The sequence below is a fragment of the Marmota flaviventris genome, chromosome X (genome assembly GCF_047511675.1).
Source record: "Marmota flaviventris isolate mMarFla1 chromosome X, mMarFla1.hap1, whole genome shotgun sequence".
Taxonomy (NCBI): Eukaryota; Metazoa; Chordata; class Mammalia; order Rodentia; family Sciuridae; genus Marmota; species Marmota flaviventris.
Window position 1 is genome coordinate 43,684,410 of NC_092518.1, and position 22,515 is coordinate 43,706,924.

Genomic DNA, 22,515 nt, shown 5'->3' on the forward strand with positions numbered 1-22,515 from the left:
TTTTCCTTTTCAATTTCATTGATTTTTAAAATTTTTTTATAGTTGCAGATGGACAGCACACCTTTATTTGTTTAGTCTGTGTGTGTGTGTGTGTGTGTGTGTGTGTGTGGTACTAAGAATTGAACCCAGTGCCTCACACATGCTTGGCAAGTGCTCTGCCACTGAGCTACAGCCACAGCTCAAATTTAATTGATTTTTTGTTCCAATGATATAATTTATTTTCTTCTGTTTACTTTAGATTTAATTGGGTCTTATTTTTCTGACTTCCTAAGATACAAGTTTAGATTATTATTTTAGATGGTGTGTGTGTGTTTAAAAGATATTAGAAGAATAAAGGCAAAATAATCAAAGAAGACCACTTACCTCCATAGAAAGCAATCTATTATTACCATGAAGTCATATTTTGAGACAGGTGGAAAACATTGTTGGAACTTTCCTTGGTGTTCTGGAAGGAACTGGGCTGGGCATTGCAGGACCTCATGGGAACAAATGCTCCTCAGATTTTTTCCTGTAATTAGGTAGTCAGTCATGCTGCCCAAATGATGAGCATGACAGCACCTCTGAGTATGGAAAGGTCATTAAGTCTCCCAAACTTGTGAATATGAGTGTTGGGCCCTGTGCTCATGTATCAGTGATTAACAGTTCTTGTGAACCCACTTACCACTTGTGACCCTAGCAAATATCATACGTGGCAAGGACAAGGCAGAGAAGTATCAGTTCTGAGCTACTATTTTACTCTAACCATTGCCAGCAGCACAGAATCAAAATATGTCCCCTTCATGACATGGAATACATCTCACACTATTTTGTGCAAACAGTCAACCTCTTTTCTTTCCCACACAGTTGTTTGCCACAGTGATCTTGGCAAAACTCAAAAGTGGCTATGATCCATGGCACAAGGAAAAATTAATGCACAGGAAGCCATCTATCAGAATGCTGAGCAAGGAACTTGACCTCTGCTCTGTGATCCTATAGTCCTTCATGTATAACATGGAAAACATGCCAGTTATTATGTTGTAGGACCATTGTGGGGACTGAATAATTTATTTATTTTTTTTAAAGAGAGAGAGAGAGAGAGAGAGAATTTTAATATTAATTTTTTGGTTTTCGGCGGACATAACATCTTTGTTTGTATGTGGTGCTGAGGATTGAACCCAGGCCGCACACATGCCAGGCGAGTGCGCTACCGCTTGAGCCACATCCCCAGCCCAGGGACTGAATAATTTAGCACTTAGGCAGAGTGCCTAGACATAAGTGAGGCTCAGTCCTTGTGAGTTTATTCCCTTCAGTCTATATTCAAACCTTCACCTGACAGTGTTCTTGACCCAGGAGTTCTGCTTCTGCCATCTGACAGAATTTGTTGATTGATGGCCCAATCACCACACTTACAAGGGCCCAAGGGTAAAAATAAATAAATAAAACCCCTAATTTAGTTCAAAGAAGCAGTATGTCTAGTCTCAGGGGAAATTTAGGATTTTTCCAAATCATTCATAGCTAACAATCTCCCCCTTTTCAAATGATGATTTTTTTCCAGCCTCCCCTGCAGCTAAGGGTGACCAGGAGACTCAGCCCTGCCCAAAGAGGTACACAGAGAATGTGTTTGGAGGTTCTGTACAAGAAGCTGTGTCATAATAAGAGGGAGGGATGTGAGAAAGGATGGTGGCAGTTGCAATGCGATTAAGGGAGACTGGAGATGTTGCAGCCATACTGTGAAAGGCACAAGAGTCAACTTGTTAAAAATAGTTGGGCTGTAGGATGGAAGCCTCAGTGTGCTTGTGGCATCTCTGATCAGCCAAATCAGTGCAAGTGCACCTGCAGGTTTCCATTCAAAAGAAGAAAATGGTCAGGCTGTTGGTATCATTGCCTCTGAACTTTTCCTTACTCATTTAAAAATAAGTTTTAAAATACAAGTGCCCTGACTGCATTCCCCAAAATTCTGATTTTATCAGTTTATTTTGTGGTGTCTTTAGGTATTTAAAATGTTTTCTGGCCTTGCATAGTGGCACATGCCCATAATTATAGCAGTTCCTGAAGCTGACACAGGAGCATGGAAAGTTAAAGCCAGCCTCAGAAATTTACCAAGGCCCTAAGCAACTCAGGGAGACCCCCCTTCTCAAAATTAAAAACAAAAAACAGGTCCTGGGGATCAGTGTTTAAATGCCCCTGAGTTCAATCCTCAGTCTCCCTCCCCAAAATGTTTTCTGTTGTAAGAACTGAGAAGCAGACACATGACAAGCTTTAATGTCATAAGGAAGACACAGGTAGACAGCACTTCACTTCACCAATCACGTTTCATCTACACATGCTACTGTCCCCTGCCTTCCAGGTTAGTTTCAGGCAAACCCCAGACATCATATCAGTTAATCCATATATACCACAAAACGTATCCCTCAAAGCAAAAGACAGCTTTCAATGATGCTGTAAAAACATAATACATGCCACTCTTGATTCTCAACAATTACAGATAATTCCTTAACATTTTCTTTCTTTTTTTTAATATTTATTTTTTAGTTTTTGGTGGACACAACATCTTTATTTGTACGTGGTGCTGAGGATCAAACCCGGGCCACACGCATGCCAGGCGAGCACACCACCCCTTGAGCCACACCCCCCCACACCCTTAACATTTTCAAGATTAATTCACAGAAAATGTTTCCCTGTTGTCTTATCTAAGTACTAATGTGTTTACCAACTCCAGGTTGCTCCAGTCTGCTGCATTGCAATTGGTTGCTGTGCCTGTTAATCCTCTGTAGAATTCACTCCTCCTCTCCTCTTTCTTGGGAGAAGTGAGTCCTTTGTTTTGTTGAGTGTCCCCTGCTGGATTGGGCTGATTTCTGTTCACTGGCATTGTTTAGCACATTCCTCTGTTTGCTGCCTTTCTTGTAAATTGGGAGTTGGGTCTAGAGTCTTCATCACACTCCGAAGTGATCTTTCCCCAGAGGCAGTGTTACTTAAGTTCTTCAGGGGACACAGACTCTGTGGATGTCTCTGCTGTGTAATGCAAGCACGTCTTGGGGGTCACTGTGTCACTTGAGGCTCAAACTGGGGATGTTTGAACTCTATGTACCTTTTCCATTAGTTAGATGCAATTCTTCTCCGATGAGAAACTTCCTTTATCCCCTAGTTTCTATCCACATGTTTTAGTGGATATGCCATGTGGAGAATGATTTTTTTTTCAATGTGCCTGTTTACCTAATTTCTAAAGAATTAATTTATTCCCAGCACTTAAAATTTTTCATTTTTAACTGACAAAAATTGTGTGTATTCATTGTGTGCAGCATGTTTTGAAATATGTATACATTATGATTGGCTAAATCAAGCTAGTTATCATATGCATTTCCTCACATACATACCATTTTAGTGTTGAGTACACTTAAGAACTACACTTAGCAATTTTCAAGACCTAGAATTGCAAATGATAGAAAGGAGCTCTTTTTTTTTTTTTTTGTAGATCTACTGTGGACTCCAACTGTATTGACATTTGATGTGTTTACATCTTGTCTGTTATTATTCTTGTGGACATGCAAATTTTCCTTCATGATGCAAACTCAAATTCCAAATTGGCCTCCTGGAACACAAGAGCAGTCACAAAGCAGGTGCTTAGCACATGTGTGCTGAAAGTGTGCTAAGTGACTTAACTGTATTGATGTCATACTTGATTGTTACATGATAACATTACCTTATTCCTCTACTGGATGTTTAAAACTGAGACTACCACTTGGCTGTCTTGACAGAGACAATTCTTCTATCTCCAAATGTAGTTATTCAAGTGTTACTACATTTGGAGACAGAAGAATTGAGGCTCACTCTTCCTTACTGGACCTTTCTACTTTGTTGGGGAACAAGTGACCTAGGTTCAGCTCATGGATTTGATTGTCTCTGAACTTGCAAAATTGATCTCTTCACATTACTATCAATTCACACTCCCAGTGTTTGCCCTGTGCTAGCCCATGGGGTCATCTGTTCCTGCTCTACTTCCAGAACCTTGCAGTGCTCTAGTCTCTTACTTAGCACTTGTTTAGCTATAAGTTTCTCGTTTCTAATACAGGAGTTAGAACTTGCTGGCCTGTGTCATGGTAAAATGAGCTTGACCCAATAATGTTACCATATTGTAAAGCATGAATATTCTAGGTTGTATAAAACATTTTGACCCATGATTACTTGGTGTCTTAGTATCTTAATTATACTCTAATAAAATAGTTGAAACTAGTTAATTTATAAAGACAAAACAAATTCATATTCATGTTTCTAGTGGTTAAAGTCCAAGTTCAAGATTAGGAATATTTAGTATCATGTGAAGGCCCAGTCTCTTCTTCCAACTTGGTTCTTGGGTTTGTATTCTCCAGAGGAGCTGAATATGTTATATGTTACATGTCCTCATATAACTGAAGACAACAAAACAGAAGATGCTATATACTGTGTGAAATCTCTTTTATTAGGATTTTAATTCCATTCATGAAGGAGTAGCTGGCACACCCAATCCCCTCTTGATACTATCCCACTTCTTGATACTATTACATAAGAAATTATATTTTGATATGAAATTTTGAAGGGACCCATACATTCAAATAAAAGCACATGTGTATAGGCTGTCACCTAGGAAGTGTTAGATTAAATGTTGGAGTATTAGACAATCTCTTGAATTTTCCATATTACTCTGAAAGATTAATATTTGCATAGGGATTTCTGGCCCATGTGCAAGAATTGTTTTGCTACCATGTTTATCTATAGACCCACTCTTTACATACCTTTTTTTTTTCTTTTTTCTTTTTTTCTGGTGCTGAGTATTGAATCTAGGGTTGCTTTACCACTGAACTACATACTCAGGCCTTTTTCTTTATTATTATTATTATTATTATTATTATTATTATTATTATTATTATTATTTACTTTGAGATAGGGCCTTACTAATTTGCTAAGGATCTCTCAAAATTTTTGAGGCTGGTGTACAACCAGAGACGTGAAAAATTGTGATCTTAAAAAACAATTGAGGCTGATCTTAATCTTGTAACCCTTGTAACCCTTCTGCCTCAGCCTCCTAAGAAGCTGGGAATACAGCTGTACACCACCATGCCCAGCCTCTTTCCACACTTTAACCCCCAAATTATACTACTTTCTGGGCTACCTAGGATTTGGCTAACTGGTAATTCATTTCTTGCTGAGGGTGATTCTATAAATTTTATTGTAGCGGTTTTTAGTACTGGTAGAAAACTATAAAGACAAAGTGACTAATAATTTCAGATTTTGGACTTATTCATGTTTTCCCTGTTAATTGCATATGAACTGGCCTGAAAACAACAGCACTATAGTCTTGCCTCTGGTTTTGTAGCTTCTTCTTCACCTAGCACTGTAAGTAGTAGATGAGTAACTTTCCATAGTACACAGAATGGGCATTGCAGGAAATGGAGCCTGCCTAAGAAAGGAGATGCATTGTTTTCCCTCTTAACCTCAAATTTGGGCTATTTTTAGATAGGCAGTTCTCATAGTTGGCTGTCAAGCATCATAGCCTGCTCTCTCACAATCTATTATAATAGTGGTAGGTACAAGCTATTGTAAATGAAGCTGTTGAAGCATCATAATTCCAACCTCTGTGGTTCTTTGTCGCCTCTATACATCCTTGAATCCCCATATTGTACCTGTGGATACATCTCCACCTCTCAGGGAAGAAAACTGAGGCACAAGTGGCTAAAAATTAAAAGGAGAAATTTAGAAATGATAAGCCTTGCATTTGAACCTTAGCTGTGTGGTACTTGTTCAAGTCAGTGTTTGATTAATGTTAACAGAATATACTCTATGTTAATTAGCACAGGGATTAAGGTAGAATTAACACAGAGAGTTGTAAATTTTATGCATTTAATGGCTAGAGGAATAAGAACTATTTCTGCCCCCTCAGAATTATTACCACAATAATATAGCCAAATTGGCTTCTAAGGGCATTGCCACCTCTGCCACAGTTAGGTAGCAGGGGAATGGGGAAGCTTCCATTGCAACTGTGGTTTCTAGATATAAAGTGTCTTTGTTGCCAGACTCAGTGGCCCATGCCTGTAATCCCAGCAGCTCAGGATCCTGAGGCAGGAGGATTGTGAGTTCAAAGCCAGCCTCAGCAAAAGCAAGGTACTAAGCAACTCAATGAGACCCTGTCTCTAAATAAAATACAAAATAGGGCTGGGGATGTGGCTCAGTGGTCGAGTGCCCCTGAGTTCAATCCCTGGTATCCCACCCCCCAAAAAAAAAAGATTTAAAAAATGTTTTTGTTTTAATATTTTTTAGTTGTATATGGAAACAATATCTTTATTTTGTTTTTTAAATTAATTAGTTTGTTTATTTATGTGGTACTTAAGATCGAACCCAATGCCTCACACTTGGTAGGCAAATGTTCTACCACTGAGCCATAACCCCAGCCCCTAAATTAATTTTTTTTGACGATGCTGGGAATTGATCCCAGGGCCTTGTGCATGTGAGGCAAGCACTCTACCAACTGAGCTACATCCCCAGCCCTAAAAAGTGTTTTGTTGTCCTCCAGGAAATAAGAAACTTCACCAGAACTGTTGACTCAAGGGAGATTTTTCTTGAAGCTAGATCTACACTTCCAAGTCATGCCTGCCTTACTTCATATCTCTCTATATTAGATATGTTCTAAATGAAATATGGACAGTGTGTATCATATTGGCAAATGGAAAAACACACCTGGAACCCTGGTAGCAAGAACTCTAGGAAAAGGAGACTTAAGATTTCCAACCTTTTCAATACACAGACACTGGAATGTATGCTGAGAGAAATAATATGAGGTATACAGCAAAGTATTCTCAATCCTGTGTTCATTACCTCCTCAATGTTTTTCTTTTCTCCTTTCAACCTACCTGTCACCACAATTCCTTACGCCTGGATGAAACTTAAAACTCTGCTTATGCTCCAGGCTACCCAATGATGCTAGATGTAAGTTGGGGAAAGAGGATCTCAAAATCTGGGAGTATTATGTTCTTCACTCTGAACTGCTTTTATTTCATTAGAATTATTATTATTTTGCAGTGTTAGGGATTGAACCCAGGAGCACACTACCACTGGGCTGCATCCCCAGCTCTTTTTGTTTATTTATTTAATGTTTTTATTAGGTGTTGATGGACCTTTATTTTATTCATTTATTTATATATGGTGCTGAGAATTGAACCCAGTGTCTCACACATGTGAGGCAAGTGCTCACTCACTGAGCCATGACCCCTCCAGCCCTCTTTTTATTTTTTATTTTGAGGCAAGATCTCACTAAGTTGCCCTAGCTGGCATTGGACTTGTGATCATCCTGACTTAGCCTTCCGAGTAGCTGGGGTTACAGGTGTGCATCACTGCATCTGGGTTAATTGGAATTATTTTTTAAAATAATTGTATTATCTGCAAGTCAGCCACATCCCCCATGCCCTATGAGTCTATTGTAAATCTTCCCTCATGCCTCATTTTTCTTGTTTCAATCCTCCCTCACAATCTTCACAAAGCCACCTCTAAATCCTCACAAAGGAACACCATTGGATTATATTTCTTCCTTAAATTCACTCCTATTTACATTTTCTCCAGATACTCTAAGATTTTAATCCTCTTCTTCCATTTGTGATTTAACACCGCCAAGTCTTTATTTGTATATAATAGATACTATAAGCCAGTGTGGTCTTAGAATAACATAGTCTATATCTGAACTACAAGTCTACTATTTACTAGCTATGTGACCTTAAGTAATTAACTCAACTTCTCTAAATCTTGTTCTATTTTCTGTAATGTAGTTACCCTTTTCACATGAGATAATGCATATAAAATAATTGAAATATAATTTGTACCTAGGAAGCACTCAACAAAAATGGCTCAGATGCAGGAAAATTATGAAATATGGGCAAAAATAGGAAGAGCTTAGATGGAAAAAGACTTTTCTATAATCATATTGATGTCTGTAATACTGAGACTATTTGTGTAGATAGGATAAATCAGATGTGTCGTTATTTAATTATCTCATTCCATCATCCCCTGTTATCATTAAGAACCAAGATTCTTGGTTTGGTAGAAATGTGTAACATTAGCTGTACATCTTGTCATAAGAGATAATAAATAATTCATTAAGGACTACTTGAATAATCTCCAAAGCACTCAAAAATGAAAAGATATCTACTGGCCAATGATCATTAATAAATATATAGCAAGTGGAATTGCTTAAAACACACCAAATATACGTAAATCTAATAATTCATAATTTTTCCTTTAAAATATACTTATTTTTCATCTGCAAAGGATTATAAGCAACTAAATCATTCTTTTGAAAACTCCTAAATGGAAAGACACAAATATTTCCCTGTCTTCTTTTTACAATTTATATCTCAATTTAACAAAATTTTGATAAAGGGAAATTTGTTAGAGAATTATTCTAGTTAGTAAAGGAAGAATGATAGAAGTACCCTATCACAATTTTGCAACCTCTAATCATATAATGATTCTACACAATTAACACTAATTGCTTCTAACTGTAAAAAAGAGTAACAACCTGACCTCATGTGCCTTTTGATGCAAATAATCAAAACTCCCCTTGAAATATTCTTTTCAAAATATTTACCTGAGGGACTGGGGCTGTAGCTCAGTGGCAGAGTGCTTGCCTAGCATGTGTGAGGCAATGGGTTCCATCCTCAGCACCACATAAAAATAAACAAATAAAATGAAGGCATTCTGTCCATCTACAACTACAAAATAAATTTTTAAAAAATTGTGCTTGAACCTGGTCAAGCTCATAAATCTGATTATTGATATATATAGGAAACACAGAGGGAAAACAGGATTAAGCTAAAATATACAACATGGATACAGTCGGCAAACTTGAAAACGTCATATCACCCCCTTTCTTCAATGAATAAGTAACATGGGGAAAGGGGGGATACACTGAGGATTTATAGTGTAAGAGGTGCTTAAAATAGGTATCAAAAAAGCTAAATGAGCTGGGGATAGAGAGCATGCTTGGCATATGCAAGGACCTGAATTCAATCCCCAACACCAAAAAAGAAAAAAAAAGTAAAAAGAAAAGATATAAAATGTTAGGTAAAATTGAACTGTAATATTTGACTATATACATTTGTGTGTTAAAACTATATATCATATTGATGATTACCATAAATCTAAGGATAACAGTTACATAGTGGTGTAGGGAGTATGTTCTGATTGGAAACTACAGAGGAAGGCCATCTGGGTTGGCTGGGAAATTTCTATTTATTGACTTGGTGATGGCTTTAAGTATGTTTCCTTTTTCAGAAAGCAATGAGCTATCATTCTGTTTTATGTGATTGTCTTCCTTTGTGCTACATTTTACAATAAAAAAGTTTTTCAAAGGAGGGAAAATAGTGAATTAAGCAATGGTTGAATAGTACCTACGGTTTTTTAAAAAGACTTAGGTGAGGAAAATTGTCTCATTTACTGATGAACCCTTTAACACTTCTCAGCAGAGAGACTAAGGATGAGCACCCCATCACACACACACACACACACACACACACACACACACACACACAAAATTAGTTTGTATAGGATCTGTTTCTCTAACTACAACCTGGTCAATGCAACTCTCTGTTAGGTTGACCTGCCTTCCTCTGAACCCCAAGAATGATGGATCATAAGTATACCCACCCACTATATCTCATTTCTCCTTTAAGCTTCTAAATGTGGAACATCCTCTGTTCTCTAATAGAGACATTACCAAGTAGCAATCATGCCAATATTTTCATGACAAATGCAATTGATCCAGGAAAAGGAAACATTCCAGATCTGTCCTGCTTCCTTGTATGAATTATCTTAAGTGAACCCAACAACCTAAACCTTGACAAGTTCTCCCAGAGATGTCTTAGTAAGCCTGTCCTAGCTTCATAGAATGTCCAAGAAAGGTCCCATCATATATGTGGGGTACTATTCAAAGGTGTCTCTACACATTTCACTTCTCATTTCTTTTTTTTTTTTCACTGTAATTAGATGTGAACATTCTCTTTGTGTCACAGTAAATAATTTAGCCATTACCAGAGAGAAAGGGAATGAAAGGATTCGATATCCAATGATTAGGGAACAGCATAGAGCTAGTAAAATAGTGGTAGCATCAGACTGAAAACACCAAGGGTTCAAGCCTGCTAGATATAGGGTTTTTTCACTACCCTTAAAGTCCATAGAACACAATTCTCTGGGCTGGGAATATAGCTCAGTTGGTAGAGTGCTTGCCTTGCATACACAAGACCCTGGGTTTGATCCCCAGCACCACACAAAAAAGCAAAAGAATACAATTCTCAAGTTGTAAATCAGAGATTTGGTTTTATAGTATTTTGCTTTGTTTTTTGGATTTATTTAAAATGAAAGTCTAGGGCTGGGGATGTGGCTCAGTGGTAGAGCATTTGCCTAGCATGTTTGAGGCACTGGGTTTGATTCTCAGCACCACATATAAATAAATAAAGTCTATTAACAACTAAAAAAAATAAATAAATGCAAGTCTAACTCAATCTTGTACTAGAAAATCAAATGTCCTCCATTTATTTTTTTCCTAACTCAGTTTGCTCTAGATTAATTTATAAACAAGTTCATCTAGGCTTTGGCATAAATGTTAATTCTTTCTGAAGGCGACACTCTATTGATTAGGTTCATATGGACTTTGTCCACCTCAGAAGTCATAATCACTTTAATTAGGCTAACAGGGACAACTTCATGTCATTACCGCTCACTGGGGAGGGGTCCAAACTTGACAGTGACTCTTACAGAAAACCCAACACCAGCAATGAGTACAGTTCCAGCCTCAAAAATGCCTCTGGAAAACCCATGACCTGTGAATCTGGGGAGGTGCTGGAGTAGTTGGTTGGAAAAACATATGTGATCTGAGTCCACAGAAAGGCAGCCAGGGCACATGCATATGAATCGTCTAGAAGATCCATTGTGAAAATGCTTTTCTTGGAAATTCTCTCTATGCAGACAGCCAGGGTGCTTAACATGAAAATAAGTTGTAACCCCATCCTTTCAATGTGGAAGCCATGAGCAGAAGTTACAAGCATATAGGGACCCGTTGAAAAAAGGAAAATCAAAAGGCCTTTGGATTTCAAATTAATGAGTGATCTTAAATTGCACGTCCTAAGTTCAACTACATTTTCATGTATTTCATGAGTCCCTGCTTAATCACTCCACATTTTTCCTTTCTGCTGTGTGTTTCTGGGTAATTAACTCATATCCTGACTCCATTTGTTCAACTGGAGTATTCATTTTTATTTGGATTTTTGAGTAAAACCATAAATCAGGTGTGCCTGTCTAAGGTTTACTCAGTGGATTGTGGTCAAAGTGTTTTCCCAGATCGTGTGAACAACAGTAGTGGAAATTTTCATTTTAAAAATTGTGCTTTAGGACTCAGCCCCTGGTGGAAAACTAAGGAAGCCGAACCTACGGATGGCAGCAAGGGGTCAATCCACGACCGGCGTTGGGTCGGGGGTGGAGGAGTCGGAAGTGGTTGGGGTTTGGGGGAGGAGATCCGCTCACACACAAGAGGAGGGTGTTGAGCCGCCATATCTGCTGCCGCCGCCGCAGTTGCGAATACAGCATCGGCACTTGGCTGCCTCCGCGGTGCCGCTAAGGTTCCTGTCGCTACCCTCTGGCCCTTCGCTTTCTCTGCCTTACTCCTGCCGGCGTAGCCCGCGCTTTCTGTCCTGTCGACCCGGCTCCTTCCCCGCCACACAGTAGGTCCTCAGACCATGGATCCCGGCAGCAGCAGCAGCAGCGATTCAGCACCCGACTGCTGGGACCAGGTGGACATGGAAGCCCCGGGTTCGGCCCCAAGCGGGGATGGAATCTCCTCGGCAGTGGCCGAGGCCCCGCGCGAGCATCTCAGCTCGGCCTTCAGCCGCCAGCTCAACGTCAACGCCAAACCCTTCGTGCCTAATGTACACGCCGCGGAGTTCGTGCCGTCCTTCCTGCGGGGTTCGGCACAGCCGCCCACCCCCCCGGCCGGCTCCAACAGCATTGACGAAATCTGCCTCAGCGCGGGAGACCCTCAAGGTAAAAGCCTGGGACGGGGGGCACCTGTGGAACCTTCCAAAGATGAACCTTTAGTGTCGTGTGAAGGTTTCAGTTCAGGCGTTACCAAGGAACTTTCAGAACCTGTTGTAGAAAATGGAGAGGTGGAAATGGTCCTAGAAGAATCATGGGAGCACAGTAAAGAAGTAAGTGAAGCAGAGCCTGGGGGTTGTTCCTTGGGAGATTCAGGGCCCCCTGAAGAAAGTGGTCAGGAAATGATGGAGGAGAAAGAGGAAATAAGAAAATCAAAATCTGTGGTCGTACCCTCAGGTGCTCCTAAGAAAGAACACGTAAACGTGGTCTTCATTGGGCATGTAGATGCCGGCAAGTCAACCATTGGAGGACAGATAATGTTTTTGACTGGAATGGTTGACAAAAGGACACTTGAGAAATATGAAAGAGAAGCTAAGGAGAAAAACAGAGAAACTTGGTATTTGTCCTGGGCCTTAGATACAAATCAGGAAGAACGAGACAAGGGTAAAACAGTAGAAGTGGGTCGTGCCTATTTTGAAACAGAAAAGAAACATTTCACAATTTTAGATGCTCCTGGCCACAAGAGTTTTGTCCCAAATATGATTGGTGGTGCTTCTCAAGCTGATTTGGCTGTGCTGGTAATTTCTGCCAGAAAAGGAGAGTTTGAAACAGGATTTGAAAAAGGTGGACAGACGAGAGAACATGCAATGCTAGCCAAAACGGCAGGTGTGAAACATTTAATAGTGCTTATTAATAAGATGGATGATCCCACAGTAAATTGGAGCAGCGAGAGATATGAAGAATGTAAAGAAAAACTGGTGCCCTTTTTGAAAAAAGTCGGCTTCAGTCCGAAAAAGGACATTCACTTTATGCCCTGCTCAGGACTGACCGGAGCAAATATTAAAGAGCAATCAGATTTCTGCCCTTGGTACACTGGATTACCATTTATTCCATATTTGGATAATTTGCCAAACTTCAACAGATCAATTGATGGACCAATTAGACTGCCAATTGTGGATAAGTACAAGGATATGGGCACCGTGGTCCTGGGAAAGCTGGAATCAGGATCCATTTTTAAAGGCCAGCAACTTGTGATGATGCCAAACAAGCACAGTGTAGAAGTTCTTGGAATACTTTCTGATGATACTGAAACTGATTTTGTAGCCCCAGGTGAAAACCTGAAAATCAGACTGAAAGGAATTGAAGAAGAGGAGATTCTTCCAGGCTTCATACTTTGTGACCCCAGTAATCTTTGCCATTCTGGACGCACATTTGATGTTCAGATAGTGATTATTGAGCACAAATCTATCATCTGCCCAGGTTATAATGCGGTGCTGCACATTCATACTTGTATTGAGGAAGTTGAGATAACAGCCTTAATCTCATTGGTAGACAAAAAATCAGGAGAAAAAAGTAAGACACGACCCCGTTTCGTGAAGCAAGATCAAGTGTGCATTGCCCGTTTAAGGACAGCAGGAACTATTTGCCTCGAGACATTTAAAGATTTTCCTCAGATGGGTCGTTTTACCTTAAGAGATGAGGGTAAGACCATTGCAATTGGAAAAGTTCTGAAACTGGTCCCAGAAAAGGACTAAGCAATTTTCTTGATGCCTCTGCACGATACTGTGAGGAGAATTGACTGCAACAGTTCACCACCTTCTCTTGTTATTGCTCATCAACAGACTTTTCTCCATATTTTGCAAAGAGAAATTTCACAGCAAAAATCCATGTTTTGTCAGCTTTCTCATGTTGAGATCTCAGTTATGTCACTGTTGAAAATACCTTCAAGTTTCCTCCCCCTGTAACACTCTGCTTCCGTGGACAGATCAGTAATAGCTTTGTTAGTGATGTGGATGTAATTACCTATAATAATGAAAAATTAATATATTTTTTAATTTTTCATTTTCCTTTAGGATATTTAGACAACCCTTGTTCCACGCAGACCAATCAGAGTGTGTCAGTGTGTGTGTGTGTACATGTTAAAAAGACAACTAACATGTGAATAAAATATTCCATTTGAAACTCTTCCATATTTGAAATGCTTTTGAATAATGTTTAAAATTCGTATGGAATAATATTCACTTAGCTTTTTTACTTAAGTAATTGAATATGTTTATTATGTTTTAAAATTTTTTTCCCCACTCACTGTTTTAAATGAGGGACTTACACAAAAAAAGTTTATGCTAAAGGAAAAAAATTTTTTGAAAAAAAAAAAACATTTTAGGGTTCTTCCCAATGCACTTTGCTTTTGGTGTCTAAGCCCAACCAATAAAGGAGGTCTTCTACTTCCCTTGATTTGAAAATGAAAGGCTTAGGTCATCTTAATTTGTATTCCATCAGGCCCTATGATATTGAGCATGGCCAAATCACATATATGGATTCAGACCATATGTTCACTAGATTCTTACCTAGACTCCAACATCTTAACATAGATATTGTTCAATTGTAAACTTGTGGTATGAGATACAACACAATAAAGGGTATGACTGTTTGAAAGATAAAAGCTTGCAATAGGGCTGTGGGTCAATTTAGTAAAAGGTAAGGGTTAATGAGAGTTCTGATCCAGGAAATGAGAACATTCCACCCTTATATTCTTCAGTGCTTGTGGTTGATAGGAAAGATGAAAGGTCATTTTTATAACCACATGACAACAAACAGGATCAGAGGCACTGAACATTTCCTTGAACAACTTTTTGAGAAAAACACCAATTTCAGATTCTGTGGTGACTACAGTTATTACCAGAAGAGTGACCTCTTATAACCTGCATATCGTTCAACAGCTGGATGACTTTCTTTCTTGGTAAGTGGATAATGGCCCAGCAAACGTGTACTGAATGGTGGGTAGAGTCACTTTTTCTTAGGCATAGCCATATACCTGCAGTAAGAAAAATTCGGCTGTTTGATAAACCTTTCAGTTATGAGCTGATTGAACAGGTGTGGAGGGTATTGCCACAAGACCCTGGGCCTATCCTTGAGCAAAGACAGTGTCTCCTCCTCAGTGGTCCCTTTCTTTGTGTGCCCAGGAACCTTCAGGGTATCTAACTGGTTAGAGATAGCCACTGGTCTTGTCAGAGCTTGAATACCATCTTTTCACTCTGAATCATCCATCACAGATTATCAGGACACCCACATGGGAAATAGGGATTTTTAGTTTATCATATGTCAGCTAACCTAATCTACAGGAATATAGATTATATTAGCTCATACTGTCGGACCCAATCATTTAATCATTAGGATGTCAGTGGCAAGAGTTTCATCTTTATCATAAGAGCCCCTTCTCTCAGTTCTTTAGGCTGCACTTTGTACAATTAAAGACCAGTCTAGTGCTTGATAAAAGTTTTGCCTTGCCAGCCACTGGTTTTTAAAATTTATTTTCAATGCTTCATTGTTTCATAATTTTAGTAAAATTACCAATGGTAATATTGTGTATATTTTCCACTGATAGGCCACAAATATAAGCCAGGACAGATCTATTTGTCCATCCAATTTGGATAATTTCCCATCAAAACTGAATCCTAAATGTTTGCCTCAGCCAGTTGTATAGTTGTTCAGAAACTCTGAAGTGTGCATATATAACTTTTAGAGAAGGGACATAAATCTTTAGAAGTTGATTTGAAAAAGCAATTCTTTGCACTTCAATGAGAAGCAGGTAATCCAGGTGGTTTGGAGAAACCAGGTTTTTGCTCTTTTAGGATGATTGATAAAATACATGATAACATTTTTTCTTACTTCTAGATACTTTCCTCTATAGTTGTTAATATCTGATGGTGTTATCCAAATTAGGATGTCTGTCATTCACAGACACAGTATTAGGTTCTTTTGAGCATACAACTGCTTATAAAGCCATTTGAGGGAAGTGTCCCTTCAGAGGTTTCCTGTTGTCTCCAATTCAGACTAATTTCACTTAATTGTCTTCAGTGATTCATCTCAAATTTCTGGCAGCCAAGATAATGTAGAATCTTCCCAAGTCGGGTTACATCCTAAACACATTATGGACTTCCTACTTCAGGCTTTCTCAGTATCTATTTAATGGCTCTTAGCAACTTTCCTCACAAGATTCCTTCTTTATTCCTTTGGTCATTATAGGACATATCTATACTTCAGCAAAGCCCTAAGAAGGAAAGAAGGGGAATGTTTGGGCTAGCAGACTATATTGCTCACTTCAACCGTCTTTCTCTGTCCATTAAAACAGAAACTTTTCAACAACCACACAATTTCTGTCAAAATCTAAACATTTGAACATGTTCACATTGATCCAGTGCCTGGTTTCATGTTTAGTATGTTTCCTATATTTCCTGTTGAGACTATTGGCATGTTTCCAGTTTTTCTAGTTTTGGGTTACAATATCTACTTATATTTGAACATCGAGGGGAAGAATTTGACACCATCCATTACTTTCAAGGGGTAGGGAGAGTGAACTTGCTTTACAATTCAGAAGAGACTTTTTTCAAAGCATCAGTGTGTACTAATGTTTCACAGATTGCCAGAGTCAACAAGAAAAAAGGAAAAGAAGAACCTGGGGCTGGAGTGGTGGCTCAGTGGTAGAGCACTTGCTTAGCATGTGTGAGACACTGGGTTCCACCCTGACCCTTAACACCACATAAATATAAATAAATAAAGGTATTGTGTCCACCTACAACCAAAAAAATATTTAAAGAAAAGAACCTACTGACTGAAGCATACCATGTTGCAGAAAGCAAAAAGTGGGGGAAAAGCTTTACTTACAAACAAAAGGGCACATTTCTACAATTTTATACTGTAGCTTATAGAATATTAAAAATTAGCTTCTCACACAGTTATATCCTTCAATCAACTATGACAGATTGTTTTACAGGAAACTTGTCTAAATTCTAAGGAGATTTTCTTTTCCCATATCTACCCTTAAAAACTCTAATTTTGCCAGATTCTTGCATGCCTGTAATCCCAGCGGCTGGGGAGGCTGAGATAGGAGGATCCAGGGTTCAAAGCCAGCCTCAGCAACAGCGAGGCACTAAGCAACTCTCTAAATAAAATACAAAATAGGGCTGGGATGTGGCTCAGTGGCTGAGTGCCCCTGAGTTCAATCCCTGGTATCCCCCCCCCCCAGCAAAAAAAACAAAAAACTAATTTCTTCTTGTAAATCAGGGTTGGCAAAAGGTTCAAATAATAAAAGGGGTTTTAGCAAAGCCATTTATTTTCTACTCAGATTAACATTAAACAACTAGAATTTGCATACACAGATAATTTGCAGACATTTCTCAGTTCTCTAGTGAAGACATTTTTCTTTTTGATTGATGAATCTCTAAAAGTCCAAGCAGAGTGTATTAAAACCTGGGTTTAGCATGAGAGGACAAAAAAAGATTTGTTCACAGGCTGCTATACACAATCATGTCAATGTCTCTCACTTGATATGATATATATCCAATATACAACTAATTATAGTTCTTTCTTATTTGGGGCACTGAATGAAAAGCTTTCTCTATTCTCTAGCGGAGCCTTAGATGAATTATCTCTTCCTGAGACTGCTTTTACTTGCCCTACTGCAGTCTAACAGTGACATTTTGCTACACAAATAGATTCATAAAGGATACTTCACATGGCAAGTGACCAAAAAATATCCTAAGGCTTCTTCAGGTTTAGCTGACGGTACCTGGATTAAATATTAGTGGGTTTTTTTTGTTGTTATTGGTTCATTATAATTATACATAATAGTAGGATTCATTGTGATATGAATTTTGGCAAATTTTACTCCCTAGTTCTCCCCTGTCCCTCTCCTCCTTCCCCTGATCCCCTTCCTCTACTTGTATCCCTTACATTTTTATGAGATCCTTTTCCCCTTTTATTCTCTCTAGCTTCCACATATGAGATAAAAACACAGGGCCATTGTCTTTCTAGGACTGGTTTATTTCACCTAACATGAATGTTAATGTTTTATTTTCATCCTTGTATTTATTTTTTGCACTCTGCTTTAATGATGCTCTTATGACATTTTCTAAATTTTCTCAGTTTCATTTAGTAGTGTGTAAATGAGTAAGTGAAAAAAATATGCTCTATTTTTTAAACTTCTGAAGACTTAGAACATTCTGCCATTAAAATAAATCAGGATCTATCTCTATCCATGTTCTTCAATGCATGCTAAATGAAAAACTTTTGTCTGAAAGAGCAGATGATCCACAAGTATAAATTTCATACATTTAAGAAAGGAATACAGCCGGGTATGGTGGCACATACCTCTAATCCCAGCAGATTGGGAGGCTAAAACAGGAGGATTATGAGTTCAAAGCCAGCTTCAGCAAAAGCAAGGTGCTAAGCAACTCAGTGAGACCCTGTCTCTAAATACAATACAAAAAAGGGTTGGGGATGTGGCTCAGTGGTTAAGTACCCCTGGATTCACTTCTCTAATTGGGCAGAATTGGGTCACTGCTCCCCCCCGCAAAAAAAAAGGAGAAAAATAAAAAGAAGGGAATATAGAGGGTTTGAAGGTCAAGAGATGTATTTAAGGAGGCCCTTAATTGAAGGATGACTTATTAAAGACAAATGAGAGGTGGCCTCACAGTATCCTGGTGGTGAATAAAACAATGTAATGACCAAAATTTAGCATATTTCAAGAACTGTTTGCCTTCTTGAATGACACACCATTGGAGGCTGGGAGGGAAGCTGGAGGCATAAGAAAGATAATACTGTTCCCCTAGCAGAATCTGAGCTGTGCCCCCACATGGTTGGGGGCGCAAATGCACAGTTTATTCATTCTGTAAGAAAAGGGAGTAAAAGCTGAGGGACAATATAGCCAGCATGGCAGCCGACTCTGAAATCAGCAAGCCTCCCAGACCTCAAAGAGTATTAGAGCACACACTATCTACCAATGTCTGCATTAGAGAGACACAAGATAACACATAACCAGAGTGTACAGACTAGTAAACAGCTACTAGTCCAATACCCTTGGGATCCCAACTTTGCCAATAGCTCCCACCATTAGAGTAGTGGTCAGAATCAAAATGTTCTCCCCATGACTTTGAATATGCTTAGAACTGTGTTGAACAAAGGATGGTCTTTGTTCTCTTTCTCTGCTGATATTTCCTATGGTGCTCTTGGTCATTCACAGAAGTGGCTATGACCCATGACAGAGGGGAAAATTAATGCCCTGGGGAACTGCCAATCAGAATCTTGAACAAAACACCTGACCTCTCTTCTGTGATTCTTTGTGCATAACATGAAAAGAATGCAAGTTATTTGCTTTGTAGGACTGTTTTTGAGGACTGAACCAGTAGTGTCAGGACACAGTGTGTGGCTCAGTCCTTGTGAGTTTATTCTCTCCAATCCTTTTTCAATCCTTACCTCTGAGTTTTTGACCCTGGAGCTCAGGTTGACCTTTTTCGCCAGATATTTTGATTTCTGACCTAACAGCCTTACCTACCAATGCCCAATGATAATAAAAACCAATTTTGTTCAAAGAAGCATTGCCCATTTCCAGGATGAGATTAAGGAATTCTACAATCCATTCATGACTATCCCATTCACTTTTATCATAGGATGGTTTTACAAACCTACCCTATAGCCAGGGGTGAACAATGACCCAATTCTGCCCAATTATACATAGGGAGGTTGGGTTAGGCATTCTGTAGAAGAGGCTGGTTCTTAAAACTAGAAGTGTGAGAAAAGAGGATGGTGGTACCTGCAATGTGGTAGAAATACCTAGAACTGTTGCAGATGTTGGGACAAGCATGGAGTCATATAGTCAACAATGCTGAAAATGATTAAGCAGGTTATGAAAACTATGGTGTCCTTGAGGGCATCATTGAGCAGTTGAACCAATGCAAGCATACTTCTAGATTTATCAGAGAAAAATGTAAGGTCCTGGTTGTTTATAATATTGGCTCTAAACTTTAGCTGCATAGGCAACTCATTTTAAGGCAGCCTTTAGAAGTACTAATGTTCTTGCCCCATATCCACAAATTGTGATTTTATTAGTGTGTATTGTGGCTTTGGTCATTTTTAAAAACCTTCTGTTATAAACAGTGTCATACACATGATTAGATATAATATTATAAGGAATACATGTTCAACTCAGCTTCATCAATTAATAACAGTTGATCAATCTTATTTCATCAAAATCTTCACCAAATCCTAGCAATCCATAGGTTATTTCGAAGCTAATCCTATATATCATATCTTTTAATAGAAGATTATTTCAGTATGTATCTGTAAAAGATGTAAACACTTTAAAATAAAAGGACAATAGCATAATCAAGTGTACAAAATTAAACAATTTCTGGATATTTTATTTTCCTTTATTTAAAAAATTAGATGTTGATGGACTTTATTTTATTCATTTATTTATATGTGGTGCTCAGAATCAAACCCAGTGCCTGACACATGCTAGGCAAGTGCTCTATCACTGAGCCCCAGCCCCAGCCCCTTTCATTATTGTTTTTTTTAAGACAAGGTCTTGTTATGTTGCCAGGCCGGCCTCTAACGCTTGGCCTTAAGCCATCTTCTGCCTCATTCTCCCACATATCTGGGACTACTCAGAAGTTTTTCTAGATATCTTCAAGTATTCATTCCTAGTTCAATTGTCCAATTGTTTATAAATATGGATTTTTCAACTCAGGATCCAATATACTTTCATACATTATAACTTGTTGATATGCCTACTAAGTCTCTTTTAATTTATAGGTTGTCGCTTCTCTATTTTTATTTTATTTTATTTTATTTATTTGTTGAAGAAGTTGGGTCTTTTATTTTTCACAGTCTCTTATAGTCTGGATTTTGCTGACATTCTCCTCTTGTCATTTAGCATGTCTCTTGGTCTCCTATTTTTCCTAAAATTGGTTGTTAGAGACAGAGCCTTCATTACATTAAAGTTTGGTTTTTTTCCCCCTATTTTTTAGCAAGAATATTTCCCAGGTCATACTATGTACTTCATGTGAATACACACATGTGTGATTATCTCTCTTTTTATGATGTTAGCAGTCACTAATAGTTATTGCCTAGATTCAATATGTTATTACAGATATGTAGATATTCCACCTATCCTTCATGTATTAGCTAGTATTACTCTAAAGAATCCTCCCCTTATTAGCTCTTTGCTGAGAGAAGATAGTATGCATTTTGAAGGATCATTTTTATTCCTTACTTTCATATACTGGTTATTTATTATAAATAATACATTTATTCTTTGGCACTTTTAAAGATGACAACAAAATATATTTTACAACCATAATGAATATAATATTTAAGTATGTTTTAAGTAATTTAATTATTATTCTTATAAGTGCTCAGATTGTCCCATTTTAGGTATTGAGGCTCTTCAGTTTGGCTCTTGACTCCTTTCTTCATGACCCCAGTAGTCTTTGATAGCTTCCCATTTTCTGATAAAAAAAGATTGTTCAAATCTCACTTTATACATTTCTGGAAATAAGATAATACAATCTTGACTCTTTTAGTGGAAAATGTTTTCTAGGGGATAAAATCATGGGGCTTGGCTGTATGCTACTGGGTTCATCATTGTTTGTAAAAGATGGAGCTAAGAAATACGTATTTAAAAAAAAAACATTTTGTGAGTTCATATTGATAATCCCCATTGAAATTCAGGACTCCAGGATATGTTCTTTGTGTCATTAATCTTACTTCAGTATATCCTTACTCTGAAGCCACAAATCCTGACTCCCAATGACACCAACAAAATAACTTATTTGTGTAATCCCATACTTTACAACTAACAATTTCTTTAAAAGAATGCCAACCCTATCTTTAAAAATACTAATTCTGAAAACAGTTTAAAAACTTTATGTGGTTCTCTTGATTGTCAGGTTATATCTCACTTGAAATGTACAGAACAAATGCCTATATTTTAAAATCATTTGAAATTACAATGCCACCAACTGAAAGCACAATAAAGTTCATTCAATTCATTTTGGTTTTCATTGATAAAAATTATTAACTTATTTAATTACTTTTTATAAATATGTAGAAGGTTTCATAATACCAAAGTCAAACCTACAAAACAACATAATTTAGTGGCCTCCCTGTCATTTTGTCCCTCGTACTCTGTACTCTCTCTCTCTCCAATAGGTATAATTTTTAGTCTGCTGATTATGATTTACTCCTAAATGTATTTGTGATATTTCATAAATGATAATGTACTATACTGTTTTCCACAGCTTGATTTTTTCCACTTTTAAATTGTTAATCAGCTTTCTGTCACTGTGACCAAAATACCAGAGAAGAATAACTTAGAGAAAGAGAAGTTGATTCTTTCAGGCCCATGGTTTCAGAGATTCAGGCTGGGTTCACTGACCCCATTGCTCTGGGCCTGAGGTGAAGCAGAACATCATTGTGGAAGGAAGTGGTAGAGGAAAGTTTCTCAACTAATGGCAGCCAGGTAGTGGAGAGAACAAGGAGCTAGAGACAACATAAATCCCCAGGGGTATGTCCCCAGTGACCTACTTCCTCCAACCACACCCCACCTGCCTACAGTTACCACCCAATAATCCATTCATATTATCAATTCGT

The 22,515-nt window shown here is 38.2% G+C and overlaps 1 protein-coding gene and 1 non-coding gene across 2 annotated transcripts; one reads left to right on the forward strand and one right to left on the reverse strand.

Moving 5' to 3' along the window:
- Nucleotides 1-6,420: 6,420 nt before the first annotated feature.
- Nucleotides 6,421-6,493, reverse strand: Trnav-cac (transfer RNA valine (anticodon CAC)). The gene has a single exon. It is a non-coding gene; the product is annotated as a tRNA-Val (tRNA).
- Nucleotides 6,494-11,532: 5,039 nt separating this feature from the next.
- Nucleotides 11,533-14,051, forward strand: Gspt2 (G1 to S phase transition 2). The gene has a single exon (XM_027952281.3). The coding sequence runs from the start codon at nt 11,730-11,732 to the stop codon at nt 13,617-13,619; it is 1,890 nt and encodes a 629-aa protein (XP_027808082.2). The 5' UTR covers nt 11,533-11,729; the 3' UTR covers nt 13,620-14,051.
- Nucleotides 14,052-22,515: the final 8,464 nt, after the last annotated feature.

Coding starts and splice junctions, on each gene's coding strand:
- Gspt2 (XM_027952281.3), top strand. CDS start 11,730: ATGGATCCCGGCAGCAGCAGCAGCAGCGATTCAGCACCCGACTGCTGG.